The sequence below is a fragment of the Pogona vitticeps genome, chromosome 1, assembly GCF_051106095.1.
Source record: "Pogona vitticeps strain Pit_001003342236 chromosome 1, PviZW2.1, whole genome shotgun sequence".
NCBI lineage: Eukaryota > Metazoa > Chordata > Lepidosauria > Squamata > Agamidae > Pogona > Pogona vitticeps.
The window spans coordinates 44,403,174-44,422,249 of NC_135783.1; the positions used below are offsets into that span (position 1 = coordinate 44,403,174).

Below are 19,076 nucleotides of genomic sequence, written 5' to 3' on the forward strand. Positions count from 1 at the left end.
ATAAATAAATAAATAAATAAAGAGCATCCTGAAATATCATACTATGGCTTATTTTCAGGTTAGGTCTTATTTTGGGGGGAAAGGGTCTTGGTAATTCCAAGATAACCTGGATTTAGGTAATATTAGATTTGCTAGATTTTCATGGTAGTGAGTCTCTACTGGCTTCATCTTTGTTCATTTATGAAACATCAAGATTCCTTTCTCTGGACCCTGAAAGCAGAAAGGTGAAAAATGTTTTTGAATATTATAATACCATATGCTTTAGTGATCTCTGTTTATAACTCTTTAGACTAGTATTATTTAGTATTATTTACAACTTGGTAAATCACATTTATCTGTTGTCTTTTACCTTTTCATTGAATTTATAAATTAAAAGATGATAACATAAGTTGCTGCTTTCTTGCCGGGAGGTAAAATTCAAAATTGGGAGGATGCATTGCAGACAAGATACACATGTGTAAGCACAAAAAAACCAATATGTACAGATGCTTATTAATCAGTTGATAAAATGAACACACACATTCAGACAACAAACCAAATACTCATTTCATTACTGAATACTCTGTAGACTGAATCTTTGTCTTCAATCTAATATCAATTAAAACAAAAGGGCTATTCCTATTTAGACATATTTTGAGAAGGCCTAACTCAGATCTTCCAATGAACTGTTTCAAAATCAGGTGCAATGTTCTTTTTCTTGTACTTTGCTAATGAATTCTGATACTCCTAGACCAGTGCTGGTGAACCTTTTTCGACTCGTGTTCCCAAATTGGGGGGAAAAAGTACAGTGGTGCCCCGCATAACGAGCGATTTGTTTAACAATGAATTCGCATAGCAATGTGTTTTTTGCGGTCGCAAAAGCGATCGCATTACGATGTTCCTAATTGTAAAACATCACTTTGCGAAAAGCTTACCGATTTTCGCATAGTGATGTTTTTTTAACTGCTGATCGGCAGTTCCAAAATGGCCGCCGGGTAAAGAAAATGGCTACCCGCTGTGTTTTCGCGCCCTTTCCTCGCTTACCGGGCAGCGAAAATGGTGGCTGCATGGAGGATTTCCGCATAACGGTGAGTTTTTTGCCCATGGGAACGCATTAAACGTGTTTTAATGCGTTCCTATGGGCTTTTTTGCCCCGCATAGCGACGACTCCACATAGCGATGATTTTTTCGGAATGGATTATCGTCGCTATGCGGGGCACCACTGTAGTGTGCAGCAGTGGCAGCGGAACTGGAAGTGGTGGCGGCAGAACTGGAAGTGTTGGTGGATGGGGGAATCCCGGCACGGAGGTGCCTCGAGACCCCACTCGACCCCCAGAGGACTCTCCACAATCCACCGCTCTGCTCTTCCCAGACTCTGTAGCCCCTCCAATACAAGCCAGTACGGTCACCTTCCATTCCCAGCCAAGTTTATTCAGGAAGATGACCTCCCATCCCACCCTGTGTGTGTGTGTGTGTGTGTGTGTGTGTGTGTGTGTGTGTGTGTGTGTGTGTGTGTGTGTGACACACAGAAAGAGACCCTTCTTCCTTCCCGTCCCGCCTCACCTCGGGGCTCCATGGTGGCGGGATCTCAATGAGGCAAAAGGCGAGTCCAATTATTAGGCGCAGTGCTGGCCCCAACGGGGCAGACAAGCAGGAAGGGAGAGCTGGCAGAATGGAGGAAAATGGTCGTGAAGGTGGCGATGGCAGTGGCAGCAGCAGAGGCACCGACAGCAGCAGCGCTTAGGCTCCAGGGAGCTCATTCTGGATGGGCCAGGCTGCCCGGCTGGCTCTTCCTCTTCTACAGCAGGAGGGCAGGAAGGAGAAAGGAAAAAGGAAGGCCCGGCCACCCCCTCAGCTGATCAAGAGGAGGCAGAACCGGGAGTGGTGGTGGAGGGAGGGAATCCCGACATGGAGGTAACCTTGAGACCCCACTCTGGATCCGCTGCCAGCACGAGCTGCTCCAGTTCCGCCTGATGAAGTGCCAGCACAGCGGCTGCAGCCGCCTTCTCAGGTTTGACTGTGCAGGGGGGGAGAGTAGTGATCTGGTGACCTATGGCTCGTGTGCCGGCAGAAAGGGCTCTGTATGCCAGCTGTGGCACAGGTGCCATAGGTTTGCCATCCCTGTCCTAGACCATGCATTTAATTTTGCAGTACAAAAGTATGTGTGCTATGTGCTCTACAACACCATACTGCATGGACAGTTATTGGTTATGAGGCATGTGAGGGTTTCTCGGTCCAAGAAGTCCCTGTCTAGCCACTGAGCAGGAAGGCTGCTGTTTGTCCCAGGGTGGGTGAACCCAGGAGTTATAGTGAAGACTTTGGAACCAGCCTGACATGCCTCCTAACACCTCAGCCTTCCCATAATTGGCAGAACTTCCAAAAATCCACAAGACTTAGGACCAACACCCCCACCTTGCAAGGTGGACTACCACCACACCCAGAAAAATATCAAGGTTCGCAGCCTGGGGGTACACCTGGACCCGAAGCTCACCATGGAAACCGAGGTGGCGTCGGTAGTTCGCACTGCCTTTTTCCACCTTTGGCGGATTGCCCGGCTGCAACCCTACCTTGACATAGGGGCACTCACTACCTTGGTACATGCGCTCGTAATCTCAAGATTAGACCACTGTAACACACTCTACATGGGGCTGCCTTTGAGGCTGATGTGGAAACTTCAAGTGGTGCAGAATGCAGCGGCCAGACTCCTTACTGGAGTGAGAAAACACCAACATATTTCTCCTATTCTGGCCATGCTGCACTGGCTGCCCATCCATTTCCGCATTGAATTCAAAGTTCTAATGCTTACCTATAAGGCCCTAAACGGTTTAGGACCTCGATACTTGGTGGAGCGCCTGCTCCCACCAAGATCTACTCGGATAACCCGCATGAGTCAGGAGGTGAGGCTGAGGAGCCTGACGCTGAAGGAGGCCCAGAGGGAAAAGACTCTAAGCCAGGCCTTCTCGGCGGTGGCTCCTCGCCTTTGGAACAACCTTCCTCCGGAGATTCGCGAGGCCCCTACACTGGGTACCTTCAAATGCCAGCTGAAAACATGGATGTACATCCAGGCCTTCCCTCCTGTCAACTACTGATTTCTTTTGCTTTGCTATTTATTATTTATTTATTCCTGCACTATTTGTTATTGTTGTATGCTAATGTTTTTATGTTTTTTAATTGTTTTGATATTCTGTAAGCCGCCCAGAGTAGTAGAATATACCAGATGGGCGGGATATAAATCGAATGATTGAATGAATGAATGAATGAATGAATGAATGAATGAATGAATGAATGAATAAATAAATAAATAAATAAATAAATAAATAAATAAATAAGTCTTTGTAGCTGATCAAAGCAAGACCTAGTGTTGATACCACAAACCCTCTATGCCAAAAACCCAGATGTTTAAGAGAGATTTGTTTTACATTTATATTATAGTTTAAAAGGGAAAAGATTTTCAAAAGGTTTCAAAAAGCATATGTAGTACACAGTTGAAATCAAGCTATGGCAATCAAGAGAATACACACAAAAATAACAAAGCTAAACTAATCTACTTAATACTCACACATTAGCATAGAGTCCTCATAGTTCTGAGGCATACACAAGACACATTCTTCCAGGCACAACATAGGACAGCAAGTGAGAATAGCATCTCCTGAGAGGTAAGCTGAGCCAAATAAAGTAACTTGTGAACCCCCTTTAACATATTTAACATCCCATTCTAGATCCTCCCATATGGTCTGCCAATCAAGTTTGAAGTCCCTTGAATGTTCACAGAGACAAGAGTACTTTCTGCTCCACTCTCTTCACCCATCTGAAATCATCTCCTAAACAGTGCAGTAGCATGGAACAAATAACTTGGCCTTGAAGGTCTCTCTCGCAAAAGATAAACTTCAGGTGTTACTCCCTCCTTGTTACTGGGCAGATACTGGCTGTCACATTGTCAACCAGGTTTTCCTGGGTACCCACAGGGAAGCCTGATTTTCAAGATACATTCCATGTTCCCCCAATTTTGCGTTTTTTTTTTTCTTCATGTTTTGGAAGTGCTCTTCCATCAGCTTTAACCTTTACTAAGAAAAAAGTTCTCTATTTAGGGACTGTGAACTGTTTTAAATAAGTACATTCATTGCTGTAAAAATAGTGACAGATCTTCAGGAAACCAGTATTTTTCTAGGGCATATGCCAGGGTCACATGGAGAATGAATAACTGCTCTTCAGTCATACGACCAACTAGTTCCATAACCTGATAGTTGGGAGCAAGTCTGTTTAGTAACTGATGACTGTTGCCTTGGAGATACTGTATGTTTGAGACCTCTGAAGTTATCAAAGCATGAGTGACAACTGAAATATTTTTTTTCTCGGCAAACAGCTACCCTTTCCCCCAAAAAATAAAACAGGGTCTTATATTAGTTTTTGCTCCAAAAAACGCTTTAAGGCTTATTTTCAGGGGATGTTTTATTTTTTTCACATACAACAATCTACATTTATTCGAATATAGTCATATCATCATCTTCTGGTTGCTGCACAATGGTGGAGGGCGGGGTTTCACTTAACTAGGGATTATTTTTGGGGTAGGGCTTTGTGATGTTCACCTTTTGTGGCACCTACGTGTTGTGCCCTCACAAAGGCTCCAGTTGTGTTTTCTTCTCACTGCCACCAGTGGGTTACCTGAATCCACAATATAAATGACGTTTGTCAAAACATTTGTCTTGTGAATGCAAACAAAACTTATTTATTGAAGTGAAGCCAATTTAATAATCACAGAAGTTCTTCAGATGAACAGTGTACACAATCAAATCATTAACAGGTCTCAATACATACTTTTCTCTTGCCATATAATGACCACCTTCTCTATCTATTTATCTTAACAAGTTTTATCTCTATTAGTATCTGTTCCTTCTCTCTCTGACTAAGCAGTCTCTTCTCTCTCTCTCTCTCTCTCTCTCTCTTTCTCTCTCTCTGTATTTCTATATTTCTTTCTGACTATCTGACTCACTCCTGCCATACCTTCATATAGCAGCTGACTCCACCCCTCCAATCCTCTCATAGGCTCATGAAAATTAGATCATGACTATGAGTGGCATGAGTGACGTATGGCGATCGTCACAAGCTTATATTACGAGCATCCTGAAAAATCCTACTAGAGCTTATTTTCAGGTTAGGTCTTATTTTCAGGGAAACAGGATCATACAATCTAGTTAGTTAAACTTTAGGACAAAACTATTTTCTATCTACACAGTTGTAACTTATGTCAATTTCCAAACTGAAATATTTAATAAACCATAGAAATTTAGTGTCCATTTAGACAGATGAGTTATAAAAACAATAATTTTCTGTTGCTAGTACATTAGTTTGGCTAGACCACTAGGGTTAACACCAATAATCATGCAAAACAAGCTAGAGGGTGCAGTACATGTATGTTTACCACACAGTCTTGAAACTGGAGTGGGCAGAAGAAAAAAGGACAAAGGGAGGAAGCACACAGCATTGAGTTTGACAGCATCGAAAATTTAAATGAAGGAAGTTTCGAAAGTAAAATTAAGATTTGCCCCCTTCATGAATAACTCTTGTTGATTAGTATAACAAGAAATGTTTAAAGGATGGTATCAAGTCATTATGGAGTTAAAAAAATATTTGTGTATCAAAATAGGAACTGCAGGGAACTTGAATTTATCTCTGCCTACATATTATTTGTGCTTGTCAATCAGTAGCTGAGATTCAGTTTGATTTAATAAGTAAGTCAAAAAAGTAAAAAAGACAGTTGATGTATACAATTAATAATGCTGTTTTTAACCTATAAAGCCCTAAAACTGCTTGGGTCCAAGCTATCTCCAGGACCACATCTCCCTTTATGAGATTGCCTGGGTGTTAAAATCATAATTTCTTTCAGTCCCAATGTGCATTTGGTGAGGCCAGCAAAGAGCACCTTTTCTGTTGCTGTTTCCAGACTCTGCAACTCCCTCCAACAGGAGGACAGGCTGGTTCTATCTTTGCTGTTCTTCTGCAAACAAGTGAAGATCATTCTGTTCAGCAGGCTTTCCCTTAATTAAAGCTGAGTAGGGTTTTTAAATGATGCTTGTGCCTTACTGGTATGAATGTTTTTTTGATATTGCTTTTGTTTACTGTCTTAATATGGTATCTGTTTGACTCCTTTTAAGGAGAAAGGCGGGGGAAAATATTATATATTATTAAATTTATAGAGTGTCATGTATCATCAGTTCTACTTTTTTTTGTAATGTAACTGAAACTTCTCTATTCTTATTGTTAGGTTTGCTGAGGCAAAATCTTTGGGAGAAAAAGTAAATGATATAAGAAATAAAATCAGTAAGTAGAGCAATGCATATTTCATAGTCATTATTAGAATATCTAAATTTATAAATTACAATAGTTAAATCATAATAAACCATCTTTAATCATATCTCATTAAAGAATTTTAACTAATTCTAGTCTGCTGTCTGTTACAACTACTTACCAGTCATGATAAATGTTTAGCCCTATTATGACTTACCGTATTTTTCACTCCATAAGATGCATTTCCCTCCCCAAAAAACGTTAGGGGAAAAGTGTGTGCATCTTATGGAGCAAATACTGTAAAAATGGTGCAATTTGTGGACATTAACAGATCCTCCCAGAGCCCATGCCGATGTCATACGCGGCTGGATTCTGTACTCCTCTTCCCCCACCAGTCTTTTTTTACCCTCCTGACCCCAACCCAAACCCGACAGCACACCCTGGGAATCTTCTTTGGCTTCCTACCACCAGCAACAAAAGCTTGACTGCGCAGGGAAAGAGGCGAGCTCCACTTCCCATCTTCCACACAGCCGCCTCTGGCTTCCACCTCTCATGCCTGCTGCCAATATTGGTTCATTCAGCACCAGGCCGAGCCCCCACTGCCACCATCACCACCATGCTGCCCATCTCCCCTTCTGGGGCAGGGCCTAGGAGCGCTTTTGAACCACGTGCAGCCAACTGACGAGTTCCATACTGATGATGAGCTGGCTGGGGTGGTAAGGGAGCTGGTGGCTCACTACCCCTGATGCCTTAGCAGTTGCAGGCGCATGTGTGAAGACACAGCATACCATTCTCTGAAAGGGGACAGAGTTTTACTTCCGGCACTCTTTCCAGGAACCATTTCTTGTACTGCACTTGTTCATAATCTTTTTCCCTGTTTACCTCCTCTAAAAATTAGGTGCGTCTTATGGAGTGAAAAATATGGTATTTTGTTCTGGGTTTCTATTCGTTTGTTTTTTTTAATATGATACATTATATTAAAGACAAAATGAGGCAATGCAGGCTTTTTGTTGGAAGGATATTGAAAAATTCTTGGGTCAGAGTGGCAAAATTGATTTTGTGTAAATTACAAGTCTGATCATAGGACATTCTTGGCAAAGATACTGGAGTGGCATTGCCAGTTCCTACTCCAGGTGGACTGCGTTTAGTCAGAACTCTCCACTATGTCCTGTCCGTCTTGGGTGTCCCTGCACGGCATAGCCCATAGCGTTTCTGAGTTACTCAAGCCCCTTCGCCACGACAAGGCAGCAATTCATGAAGGGGATTCAGAGCAAGGTTATGCTCAAAATCCTCCAAGGTAGGCTTCAACAATATGTGGACCGAGAACTCCCAGAAGTACAAGCTGGATTCCGAAGAGGCAGAGGCACTCGAGACCAAATTGCTAACTTGCACTGGATTATGGAGAAAGCCAGAGAGTTCCAGAAAAATATCTACTTCTGCTTCATTGATTATGCAAAAGCCTTTGACTGTGTGGACCACAACAAACTATGGCAAGTTCTTAAAGAAATGGGAGTGCCTGACCACCTTATCTATCTACTGAGAAACCTATATGTGGGACAGGAAGCAACAGTTAGAACTGGACATGGAAAAACTGATTGGTTCAAAATTGGGAAAGGAGTACGACAAGGCTGTATATTGTCCCCCAGTTTATTCAACTTATATGCAGAATACATCATGCGGAAGGCTGGACTGGGGGAATCCCAAACTGGAATTAAGATTGCCGGAAGAAATATCAACAACCTCAGATATGCAGATGACACCACTCTGATGGCAGAAAGTGAGGAGGAATTAAAGAACCTTGTAATGAGAGTGGAAGAGGAGAGTGCAAAAAACGGTCTGAAACTCAACATCAAAAAAATTAAGATTATGGCCACTGGTCCCATCACCTCCTGGCAAATAGAAGGGGAAGATATGGAGGCAGTGGCAGATTTTATTTTCCTGGGCTCCATGATCACTGCAGATGGAGACAGCAGCCACGAAATTAAAAGACGCATGCTTCTTGGGAGGAAAGCGATGACAAATCTTGACAGCATCTTAAAAAGCAGGGACATCACCTTGCCAACAAAAGTCCGAATAGTCAAAGCTATGGTTTTTCCTGTCGTGATGTATGGAAGTGAGAGCTGGACCATAAAGAAAGCAGACCGCCGAAGAATTGATGCCTTTGAATTGTGGTGCTGGAGGAGACTCTTGAGAATCCCCTGGACTGCAAGGAGAACAAACCTATCAATTCTAAAGGAAATCAACCCTGAGTGCTCACTGGAAGGACAGATCCTGAAGCTGAGGCTCCAGTACTTTGGCCATCTAATGAGAAGAAAAGACTCCCTGGAAAAGACCCTGATGTTGGGAAAGTGTGATGGCAAGAGGAGAAGGGGACGACCGAGGATGAGATGGCTGGACAGTGTCTGCGAAGCAACCAAGATGAATTTGACACAACTCCGGGAGGCAGTAGAAGATAGGCGGGCCTGGCGTGCTCTGGTCCATGGGGTCACGAAGAGTCGGACACGACTAAACGACTAAACGAAACGAAAATTACAAGTCATAGAAGGTATCAACGGATGCCTTTAACAGTAATTATGTGCCATCAAGTCTCATAGCATGTATTGAAATGTTTAAATATTCCACTTCTTGTTTTGTATTTTTCAAATTTCATTCATATTTCTCACATTTAGTATTCCAATTATATGTGTAGCACAGCACTAGCCTTTGTCCTCTGTGCAGAACTATGTTTGTAGAAAACCTCCAAGGTCCCTTCCAACTCTACATGGATTCTATGATCTCTGCCCATATCACCTTCTACTACTAATGCTGCTCAGTAACTGAAATTCAAGAATCTCTCCATCCCCAACAATTGGAACTATCAATTCTCTTTTGCTGATGTAACTGTTAATTCCCAAAAATAATGTATGATTCTTAGTCTAGTGTCTCAACTTAACTTTTTTGTCTTACGTAACTCTGCTGGGAGCCGACATTCAGTCTCTTGATCATATTGCGCTCAGCTTCCCTAGTACACTAATCTATTTATCACATTTTGGTCTTCAATGAAGCGGGTGGGTCTGGTTTACCTATATTACTTTATTGTCATTATTTTGTTTATTGTTACTTTATATTCAGTGGGATGTGGTAGCGCTGCAGGTTAAACCGCAGAAGCCTCTGTGCTGCAAGGTCAGAAGACCACCAGCCATAAGATCAAATCCATGCGACGGAGTGAGCTCCCGTCGCTTGTCCCAGCTCCTGCCAACCTAGCAGTTTGAAAGCATGTAAATGCAAGTAGATGAATAGGTACCACGATGGTGGGAAGGTAATGGCATTCCGTGTCTAGTCACGCTGGCCACGTGACCACGGAAATTGTCTATGGACAAATGCTGGAGACGGGGATGAGCACCTCGCCCTAGAGTTGGACACGACTGGACTAAATCTCAAGGAGAACCTTTACCTTCACCGTTACTTTATATTCTGTGCTTTTAATCTGAACACTACCCAAAGAATTTTAGGCTTTATAAAGATATACACAAATTTTATTCCAGAATGACTAAATTAGGATTTCTGTTTACATATTTTCAGCATTTCTGGAATATTTATTTCTTGTCAGTATTTTAGTAATAATTAACAAAGTACTCCAGGCCTTTTTTTCATGAAAACCATCTAGTGCTTATATGTATTATTTCTGTCTACTTTAAAGTTTTCTCCTTATATTTTATACTGATTTTGCTGAGATGTGCTTCTCCTTTTCATACCTAAGCTACACCTCTTCTCCTTGTCTTCTTGCCTTCACATTGACCTTATACACTATTAGACTGAAATTCATTCCCTTCTCTGGTAACTACACTTTAAAAGGGTGTATTTCCATGAAAATAATCTCATCTTCCGGTTCTATCTTCAATACACCACCAAGAAGATAACATGTAATCTCAGATAACTGAAGTACAGTTTCCCATACCTATGTCACAATTTACAGTGTGAAGATTCAGACTCATAACTACTCGTTTTGGTATTTGGGGCAAGCTGCACAAAATGTGCCCCCCCATCAACTTTCTAATTCATAATGTGAAATTTTACAAGAAGTAATTAAAGCATTGAATACCTCATCAATATTTCCCACCCTCTCAGAGATTAGCAATACTGTCAGAGTTACAAAATAAATTAGAAAAGTGTGTGTAATAAGTTGACCTTCTTTTCTACTGTTCAGCCAAGATGGCTGGTCTTCATCGACCAGGATAGACTGGCCCTCCACCTCTACAGTCTCAGCCAGAACCTGGTCTATTGAGCCCTTGGTAAATCTGCCCTCTGATGTCTCAGCAGAGACTACTATATGTACTGACTGCCTTTCTTCCTATCCCCTGGGGGCCGAGCTTACTCCCCTGTAGCCCATTGTGGTAGACCAATTGGTGGAGGTTATAAATTTGGCACCATAGGACAAAGCCCTAATTGCTCTGTGTAGATTTTGCAATGTAGTGTGGAATTTTCTTTGTCAGTTCGAAAAGAAAATGAACAGAATCCTCAGTACTTTCTAGAAATATATTGCTAGAATTGGAGAGTTCTCTCTAAAGCAGTGTGAAAAAGCAGTGTATTTGATGGATGAAGAAAGTAAGAAAGTTTTTTAAAAGCAAGTATTCAATCAAAAGTAAGCATACCTAAGACCCATGGATGTCAGTGGAGAATGTGATGCACATTCTTAGTAAAAACAGCAGAAGTTATATGCTTAATACTATATTTCTATAATGTATTTCATAAGCTCAGTTTCTGTTCATTCTATTAATTGTGGCACTGTACAACTATTTGTAAACCTTCAAGTTCTAGAAAGGTTTCTCTTCCCTTTATTGTTCAGTTCAAGCCAGAAAAATATACTGTTTAGACAATAGAAGCATTATTTAACTTACAGTGACTTGTTTGTAGTATGATTACTCTGAGCATCATTCGTTATGTCATGCATGGTAGCTAACAGACTTCTTCTGAAAACCCAGATTGCAGGAATTATAGCCATCTGTGGCCTGCGGCTATATATTCAGTTTACTTTCATTGTTGTTTTGGTTTTCTTCAAGTATTCATGGTTGTCCCTATGTGCACAATTAAAGCCAGATCATGTCAGTATCACTTTCTATTTTTCCAGCCAATACTTAATAACATGAAACTCCCCACAACAAAGGTCAATGAGAGACCTTTTGGTAAACCACTTGATGCAGTGTAGATTCCATTTCACCCTTCTTTGTGTTTTGTAGTGGTAGTGACAGATAGCAGTTGGTTCTAGCTTGGACTTTTTTCATATGTATTGTCATTGCAGTTGTCCATTGGGGACACTACTGTTTTGAAACAAAGAACTGCAAAATATTGGAACCACATTCCAAGTGAACTAAAAAGCTGAAATCATAGAGTAGAGCCACTGAACCAGTGGGGATTTGCTGAGTCAGGAGGAGGGGTTTAGATTCATTAGGCACTTGAACGAACACGGAACCAGACTGCTGGGGCATAACATTAAAAAGGTGGCAGAGCAGCTTTTAAACTGAATCTTGGATGAAAGCCGACAGGAGCTGAGTGGCATCCAGTTTGGGACTTCTCATCCCTGTGGAATGAGGGTGGAGAGGGTAGATAACCACAAAATGATGACAGTGTAGGAATTAGGACTGGGAGTGTAATGGGATGTGATAGTTGGCCCACTAGAATGAGAAGCTGTGGAAAAAAGGAAACAAACAAGGAACTCTTCCTGGGGGACCCCATACGCAGGTGCTTTTATGCAAATGCTTGAAGTGTCCGAGCAAAGATGGCAGAGCTGGAACATTTGGTGGCTAGGGATAACATTGATATAGTGGCTGTGACAAACCCAGACCTACTGGGATCTATCACACAGTTACTAAGCTGCCACCAACCATTCCCTATAATAAGTCACACAGACCAGGGATGGATTTTTAAACAACAAAAAGAATAAAGTTTATTTTAAATACACACAGGGAAAAATAAGCAATCAGGTGAATAAAATAAAGTAACGTGGCTTATTTTCACACACACCAGCATACAGTTTGGTTCACCTAGAACCTTTAACTTAAAGCACAGACCCTGAACCCATCAGTTCTGGCTAACCAACAGACCCCTGAACCTTTCAGGTTGGTACTCTGACACACAGTAGTACCCTGTCAGACACACAGACTCCCACAACAGCTTCTTCTTCCCCAGCTGCTGCTTCGTCCCTCCCAGTGTCTCACAGTCTGTCTCAGCATCTCCTCTTCACCACACAGGCATCACATATATATACAGTACAGCCCCTCCTCCTGATGTCCCGCCTTCCACTCCCCATAGGATGGAACTTTCCCTCCAAACCCATGACAGACAGGTAACATCAGTGCTGTTATGTAACACCTCCCCTCTTTATAAGTTGTTTTGTAGGGGGAAAGCTAACGTGCTTTTCACCAAAAAAACAACCTGTATAAAATACACAACAACAGTTATACATACCATATTATACTTACTCATACTTCCATTCTAAGTTAACCATAGCAATTATGCATTTAAACATTTACCATATGCATTACATCAATTTTACCTTTATTAATACAAACCAATTTAAAACCAGGTACATTTTAACTTTTTGTCTTCATTATATACACATAGTCCATGTTCTTTCGCCGTCTTCAATCTTCAGGTCTTCTTGATAAGGCGTCAGCAACACAGTTCACTGACCCTCTGACCACCTTCACTTCAAAGTCATAGTCCTGTAAGTTCAAAGCCCACCTCATAAGTTTGCTATTGTGGGTTTTCATTGTCTTTAACCATTGCAATGGTGAATGGTCAGTACACAGAACAAAATGTCTTCCCCAGATGTAAGGCTTGGCCTTCTGGATCGCGTAGACTATGGCCAAACACTCCTTCTCCACGGTTGCCAAATGTCTCTCACCTTTTTGAAGTTTCCTACTCAGGTAGGACACTGGATGCTGGTCACCATTCTCATCCTCCTGGCACAGAACTGCTCCTACCCCGCTGTTAGACGCATTGGTGTAGATGATGAACTCCCGGTCGAAGTCTGGAGCACGCAGGACAGGATAGTTGATTAACGCCTCCTTCAACCTCTGGAACGCCGCCTCACAGTCGCTGGTCCACGGGATGCGGTCATCAGCCTTCTTCCTCGTCAGATCGGTCAGCGGAGCCGCAATCTCGCTAAACCTCGGGATGAACTTTCTGTAGTAGCCCACCAACCCAAGAAATGATTTGACTTTTTTCTTGGTGTTGGGTCTAGGCCAATCACGAACTGCTTCTATTTTGGCCTCTAGGGGTTTTATCACTCCTCCCCCTACCATGTGACCTAAGTATTTTATTTCTGGGCTACCCAGCTGACACTTGCTGGCCTTTACTGTTAGCCCTGCTGCACTTAACCTCTGCAGCACTAACTCCAGGTGTATCAGGTGATCTTCCCAGGTATTACTGAAGATCCCTATGTCGTCAATGTAGGCCACTGTAAAGTCACTGAGCCCTGCCAAGGTCTGGTCCATCAGCCTTTGGAATGTGGCTGGTGCATTTCTGAGACCAAAGCTCAGGACTCGAAACTCATAGAGACCAAAAGGGCTGCAAAAGGCAGTTTTTTCTTGATCCCTGGGATCAATTCTTAATTGCCAATATCCCTTTACCAGGTCCAATGATGAGATGAACCGACAACCCCCTATGGTTTCAATCAGGTTGTCTAGCCTGGGCATTGGGTAGGCATCAGGAGTGGTTACACGGTTTAATTTCCTGTAATCGACACAAAACCTAATGCTCCCATCAGGCTTGTCCACAAGGACTATCGGAGAGGACCAAGGACTAGAAGAGGGGACGATTATGTTCTCCCTCAGCATCTCGTCCAGCTCCTTCCGCACCTTGTCCCTATAGGGTCCCGTTACTCGGTATGGGGATACTGCCTGCGGGGGTGCATCCCCTGTGTGGATCCGATGCATCACTCCCTTCACTATCCCCGGCTTGTTGGAAAACACCTGCTGATATTTACTAAGCAGCATTTTTAGTTCTTGCTGCTGGTCTTGGGTGAGTGCAGGACTGATCTTTACCTCCTCTGGGTTGTATTTTACCTCCCCTCTACCCTCCCAGAAGGGCAATTCAGCTTCCTCACTCTCAGCTGCTTTTATAGCAAATAGAACCCTCTGTTCCCCTCTGTAGTAGGGTTTTAGGGCATTCACATGAACCACCCTCCTTGCTTGGTTCTCCTCCTGCTCTATTAGGTAATTCAGGTCTGACATCTTGGAAATGACCCTATATGGTCCTGCCCATTTGAGCTGCAGTTTGTTCTCTCTGCAGGGCCTAAGCCAAAGCACTTCCTCCCCTGGGTCAAAGTGCCTCTCTCTAGCTTTGTGGTCATACCATGTTTTCTGTCTGACCTTCTGAGCTTGCAGGTTTTCTGCTGCCAGCTCTAGATTTCTCCTTAGGTCGTTCATCAAGGTGTCTATGTATGTCCCAACGTCTTGTGGGTCATCCTGGGTGATCTGCTCCCAAATTTGTTTGATCAAATCAAGGGGCCCTTTCACCCCTAAGTGTGCAGCAAACATGTCAGAGTGACCCCTTTGTAAGATCATGGGGCGATACTTTTCAGGTACCACCAGCTGACTTCTGATCCCATCTCCCCCTTTTGAGATATTCCTCAGGGTTTCTCTATATAAAATCCCCTTTTTCTCCAGAAATCTCACTGGGGTTTCAGGTGTTAGCTGGGCGTCAGTCACCTGTTCAAAGCACTTTTGGAGAGTGGCGTCTGCCTTTTGCTCCTGTCCAAATCTGCTGTCTGTGGTTAAGGTTTCCACCACAGCTTCTGAACTCCCCCCTGCTTCCGCCTCTGGCTCATCATTACCCCCCTGAACTGTCCCCGTGGTGGCTTGTGAGCGTGTAATCACTAGCACCCTTTTCACATGTTCAGCCAGGTCATTTCCCACGAGCACGGCTGCTGGCAGAGTAGATGAAATCGCTATCCGCCAATCTCCCCTCCAGCCTTGAAAGTTGACAGGTACCTCTGCTACTGGCAGAGAGATTACCTGCCCCTCAATACCTGCTACCTTTATGCTCTCATTTGGGATTATAAACTCCCGGGGAATGATATCGGGATGGCACAGGGTTACCTGGGAACAAGTGTCCCGCAGCCCCCTATACTGACGGTCAAGTATTCCTACGTCCACCCCGGCTGTCTCAAACAACTGAGAATCTGTTTTTATCAGCAAGCAGCGCTTTACCTCCACAAGAGGACCATTTTCCTCAGCCTGCTCAGCATAGGTAGCTGTTCCAGACTGAGTAGCCATGGCAACAGGCTCCCTCTGTGACACTGAGCCTTGCTCTTGCTGGACACAGAACACAGCTTTTGGCTTGGTCCCACTAGAATTCTGAGGCACCATTCCTTTTAGCTGCTTCAATTTCTCACACTCTGAGATCAGATGACCCTTTCCCTGACAGAAATAGCATTTTCTGGTGTATTTTGATTCTCTCTCCTCTTGTTTGGGTTTTCCCTCCAAATTCTGAGGGCTTGGTTTCATGCCTGAGGGCTTCCCTTCACCATGGGCCCCTCCCCCTTGCTGGCTTTTCCCTGGTCCCTGAGAGTACTTGCTGTAGGTTTCTTTGGGTTTACCTACAGATTTCCCCTCACCCAAGGGCTTTCTTATTTGGGAGATAAAATCCGCGATTTCTGCGGCTGCTGCCACAGATTTCGGTTTCCTTTCCCTCACCTGGAATTTCAATTCCCCATGCAGAACTGAATAGAACTGTTCCAGGGCTATCAAGTCTTTAAGCTGTTCATAGGTCTCTGTTCCCTCCTGCGACAGCCATTTCTCAAGCAGCCTCACCAATTGGGCCCCCACTTGGGTAAAAGTCTGTTCTGGCTTCTTGGTGAGGGACCTGAACCTTTGTCTCAGCTGCTCTGCATTTATCCCATGTCTTGCAAACACCAGTTTTTTAAACTCTGCGAAATCTTTCATCCGTTCCTCAGGCATCTCGGCATAAACCTCAGCCAGGCTACCACTGATTAAAGACCGCATGATGGTCATCTTCTCAGTTTCCCTCACTGAGAAGTCCACAAACGCTCTTTCCACTAAGGAAAAGAACACCTCGGGACAATCTCCCTTGTGGTACACAGGGAATTTCTTCAGGTCAGCCTTAGACAGTTGGCCCCCCTCAGAATCCCTATTATTATTATTGTTCTGGTTCATCAGTTCCAATCTCTTTAATTCAAACGCCATTCTCTCTCTCTCTAATTCAAATTGCCGCTGTTTCTCTCTTTCCCTTTCCTCCATTTCCCTCACCCTCAGTTCATGCTGTTGGGCTATGAGTATTTTTCTGAGTTCTGGGTCTTGCTCTCCTGTGCTGTCACCTTGCACTGAGCCAAATTCATCCTCAGAACCTTGGTCAATCTGGGGGTCTTTCACTTCACTCATGTCTGCTATCTTGCTTCGAGTCAAGGGCATAATCCCCCCTCAGAACAGGCTGCTTTAAAAAGTCAAGCCTCAAAATAAAACGACCACTTTTTTCCTTTTTGCCTCAGAACCAGCTCTCCCTAGAGATTGCTGCTGTTCCTCAGCACTTAAATTGCAACAGTATCGAGTCAGAGCCTACCCCCCTCTGCTGGGCCTCTCAGCTGGCAAGCTAGCTCGCTGTTGCTACGCAGTTTTGCCTCAGCGTTTTCCCGCCAAAATCAGGCTGCCTCAGAGCACCTTAATCTAAGTCTCCCCAGTTGGCACGTTCTTCTACTAGTGCACCTCCCCGTGAGGTACACCTAGAAGATTACCTACGCGCCTCAGACTGTCCCTGACTGGACCCCCCTTGCTCTGGGCACACCTGCCAAGGCTTTGCTGGACCACTGGACAACTGGACCAGTCGTATCCCACACGCTGGACACCAATCAATGTGACAAACCCAGACCTACTGGGATCTATCACACAGTTACTAAGCTGCCACCAACCATTCCCTATAATAAGTCACACAGACCAGGGATGGATTTTTAAACAACAAAAAGAATAAAGTTTATTTTAAATACACACAGGGAAAAATAAGCAATCAGGTGAATAAAATAAAGTAACGTGGCTTATTTTCACACACACCAGCATACAGTTTGGTTCACCTAGAACCTTTAACTTAAAGCACAGACCCTGAACCCATCAGTTCTGGCTAACCAACAGACCCCTGAACCTTTCAGGTTGGTACTCTGACACACAGTAGTACCCTGTCAGACACACAGACTCCCACAACAGCTTCTTCTTCCCCAGCTGCTGCTTCGTCCCTCCCAGTGTCTCACAGTCTGTCTCAGCATCTCCTCTTCACCACACAGGCATCACATATTTATACAGTACAGCCCCTCCTCCTGATGTCCCGCCTTCCACTCCCCATAGGATGGAACTTTCCCTCCAAACCCATGACAGACAGGTAACATCAGTGCTGTTATGTAACAGTGGCCTTAACAGAAACCTGGTGGAATTCGGAGAACCAGTGGGTTACTGTAATCCCAGGCTATAAACTCTATAGGAGGGATAGGGAGGGGCGTGTTGGAGGTGGGGTGGCCATCTATGTCAAAGAAGGGGTAGAATCCAGCAGAATGCCAATGGACTGTGAGTTAAACTACCAGGCCCAAGGAACAATGTGATAGTGGGGGTCCTCCAGATCAAAAACGTGAGGGGGGCCTTGAAATGAGGAGAAAAATCAGGGAGGTGTCCAAGAGGGACAGGATTGTAATCAAGAGGGACTTCGGTTATCTTCACATTGACTGGGTCAGTGCGTACTCGGGTCAAGAAGGAGAGACCGGGGTTCTTGACATGCTAAATGACTGGGCCTTGAGCAACTTGTCATGGAGTCCACCAAAGTACAGGTGTGGTACTCAGGACCTATTGTGTGGTACTCAGGACCTGGTTAGGGATGTGGATGTCACTGAGCCACTAGGGAATAGTGACCATGCTGCAATCTCTTTCGCTATGTATGTTGGGGGCAGAGTGTCAAGCAAATCTGACACAAAAACCCTTGATTTCCTAAGGGTCGACTTCCCTTAGATGAGGAAACTAGTTAGAAAGAAGTTGAAAGGGAAGGTAATAAGAATCCAGTCTCTCCAGAGTGCATGGAGCCTGTTTAAAACAACAGTAATAGAGGCCCAGCGAAAGTGTATACTGCAAAGAAAGAAGAGCTCAACTAAGTCCAAGAGGATTCCGGCATGGTTAACGAGCAGAGTTAGAGAGGCTTTGAAGGGCAAGGAGGGATCCTTCCATAAATGGAAATCCTTCCCAAATGAGGAAAATAAAAAAGAACACGAAATCTGGCAAAAGAAATGTAAGAAAATGATATGGAAGGCAAAGGAAGACTTTGAGGAACGTGTGGCCAGCAATATAAAGGGGAATAATTAAGCTTCTTTAATATGTTAGAAGCAGGAAGCCTGTCAGAGAAGCAACTGGTCCTCTGGATGGTGAGAAAAAGAAAGGGAGACTTTGAGATTGCAGAAAAATTAAAGGAGTTCTTCGCATCTATCTTCACGACAGAAGACCTTTGGCAAATTCTGCTGCCCAAATGGCCCCTGCTGACTAATGAATTAAATTAGATACAGGTTAAAAGAGAGGGTGTTTTAGATTTAATCTATAAATTGAAGATCAATAAGTCACTGGGCCCAGATGGCATCCACCCAAGGGTCATTAAGTAACTGAGAACTGAAGTTGCTGATCTCTTAACTAAAATATACAACTTGTTCCTTAAAATGTCCACAGTGCTAGAGGACTGGAGGATAGCACATGTCACACCAATCTTTAAAAAGGGAAGGATAGGGGACTCAGGAAACTACAGGCCAGTTAGCCTAATGTCTGTTCCAGGGAAGATGGTGGAAAGCCTCATCC

At 43.7% G+C, this 19,076-nt stretch overlaps 3 protein-coding genes across 4 annotated transcripts in view; 2 read left to right on the plus strand and 1 right to left on the minus strand.

The window, feature by feature from the left end:
- LOC144586395 (uncharacterized) overlaps positions 1–19,076 on the plus strand; it is a 593,808-nt gene that overhangs the window by 236,791 nt on the left and 337,941 nt on the right. The window lies entirely within an intron of this gene.
- Positions 1–19,076, plus strand: part of KIF6 (kinesin family member 6) — a 235,694-nt gene that overhangs the window by 153,616 nt on the left and 63,002 nt on the right. Inside the window, exon 15 of one of the 2 annotated variants that reach the window (XM_072991469.2) lies at positions 6,242–6,297. The exons of the other annotated variant lie outside the window; for it this stretch is intronic. Within the exon in view, the coding sequence (XP_072847570.2) occupies positions 6,242–6,297 (56 nt within the window). The remainder of the gene's footprint in view (positions 1–6,241; positions 6,298–19,076) is intronic. 2 annotated transcript variants of the gene reach the window in all.
- Positions 12,816–17,667, minus strand: LOC144585831 (uncharacterized). Its single transcript, XM_078383031.1, has 2 exons — positions 14,955–17,667; positions 12,816–14,216 (listed from the first exon to the last, which is right to left on the minus strand). The coding sequence occupies exons 1-2, from the start codon at positions 16,674–16,676 to the stop codon at positions 12,885–12,887; spliced, it is 3,054 nt and encodes a 1,017-aa protein (XP_078239157.1). The 5' UTR covers positions 16,677–17,667; the 3' UTR covers positions 12,816–12,884.

Coding starts and splice junctions, on each gene's coding strand:
- LOC144585831 (XM_078383031.1), bottom strand. CDS start 16,676: ATGCCCTTGACTCGAAGCAAGATAGCAGACATGAGTGAAGTGAAAGAC. Junction 14,217..14,954: donor TCCAAAAGTGCTTTGAACAG/GTGACTGACGCC, acceptor AAATATCAGCAG/GTGTTTTCCAACAAGCCGGG.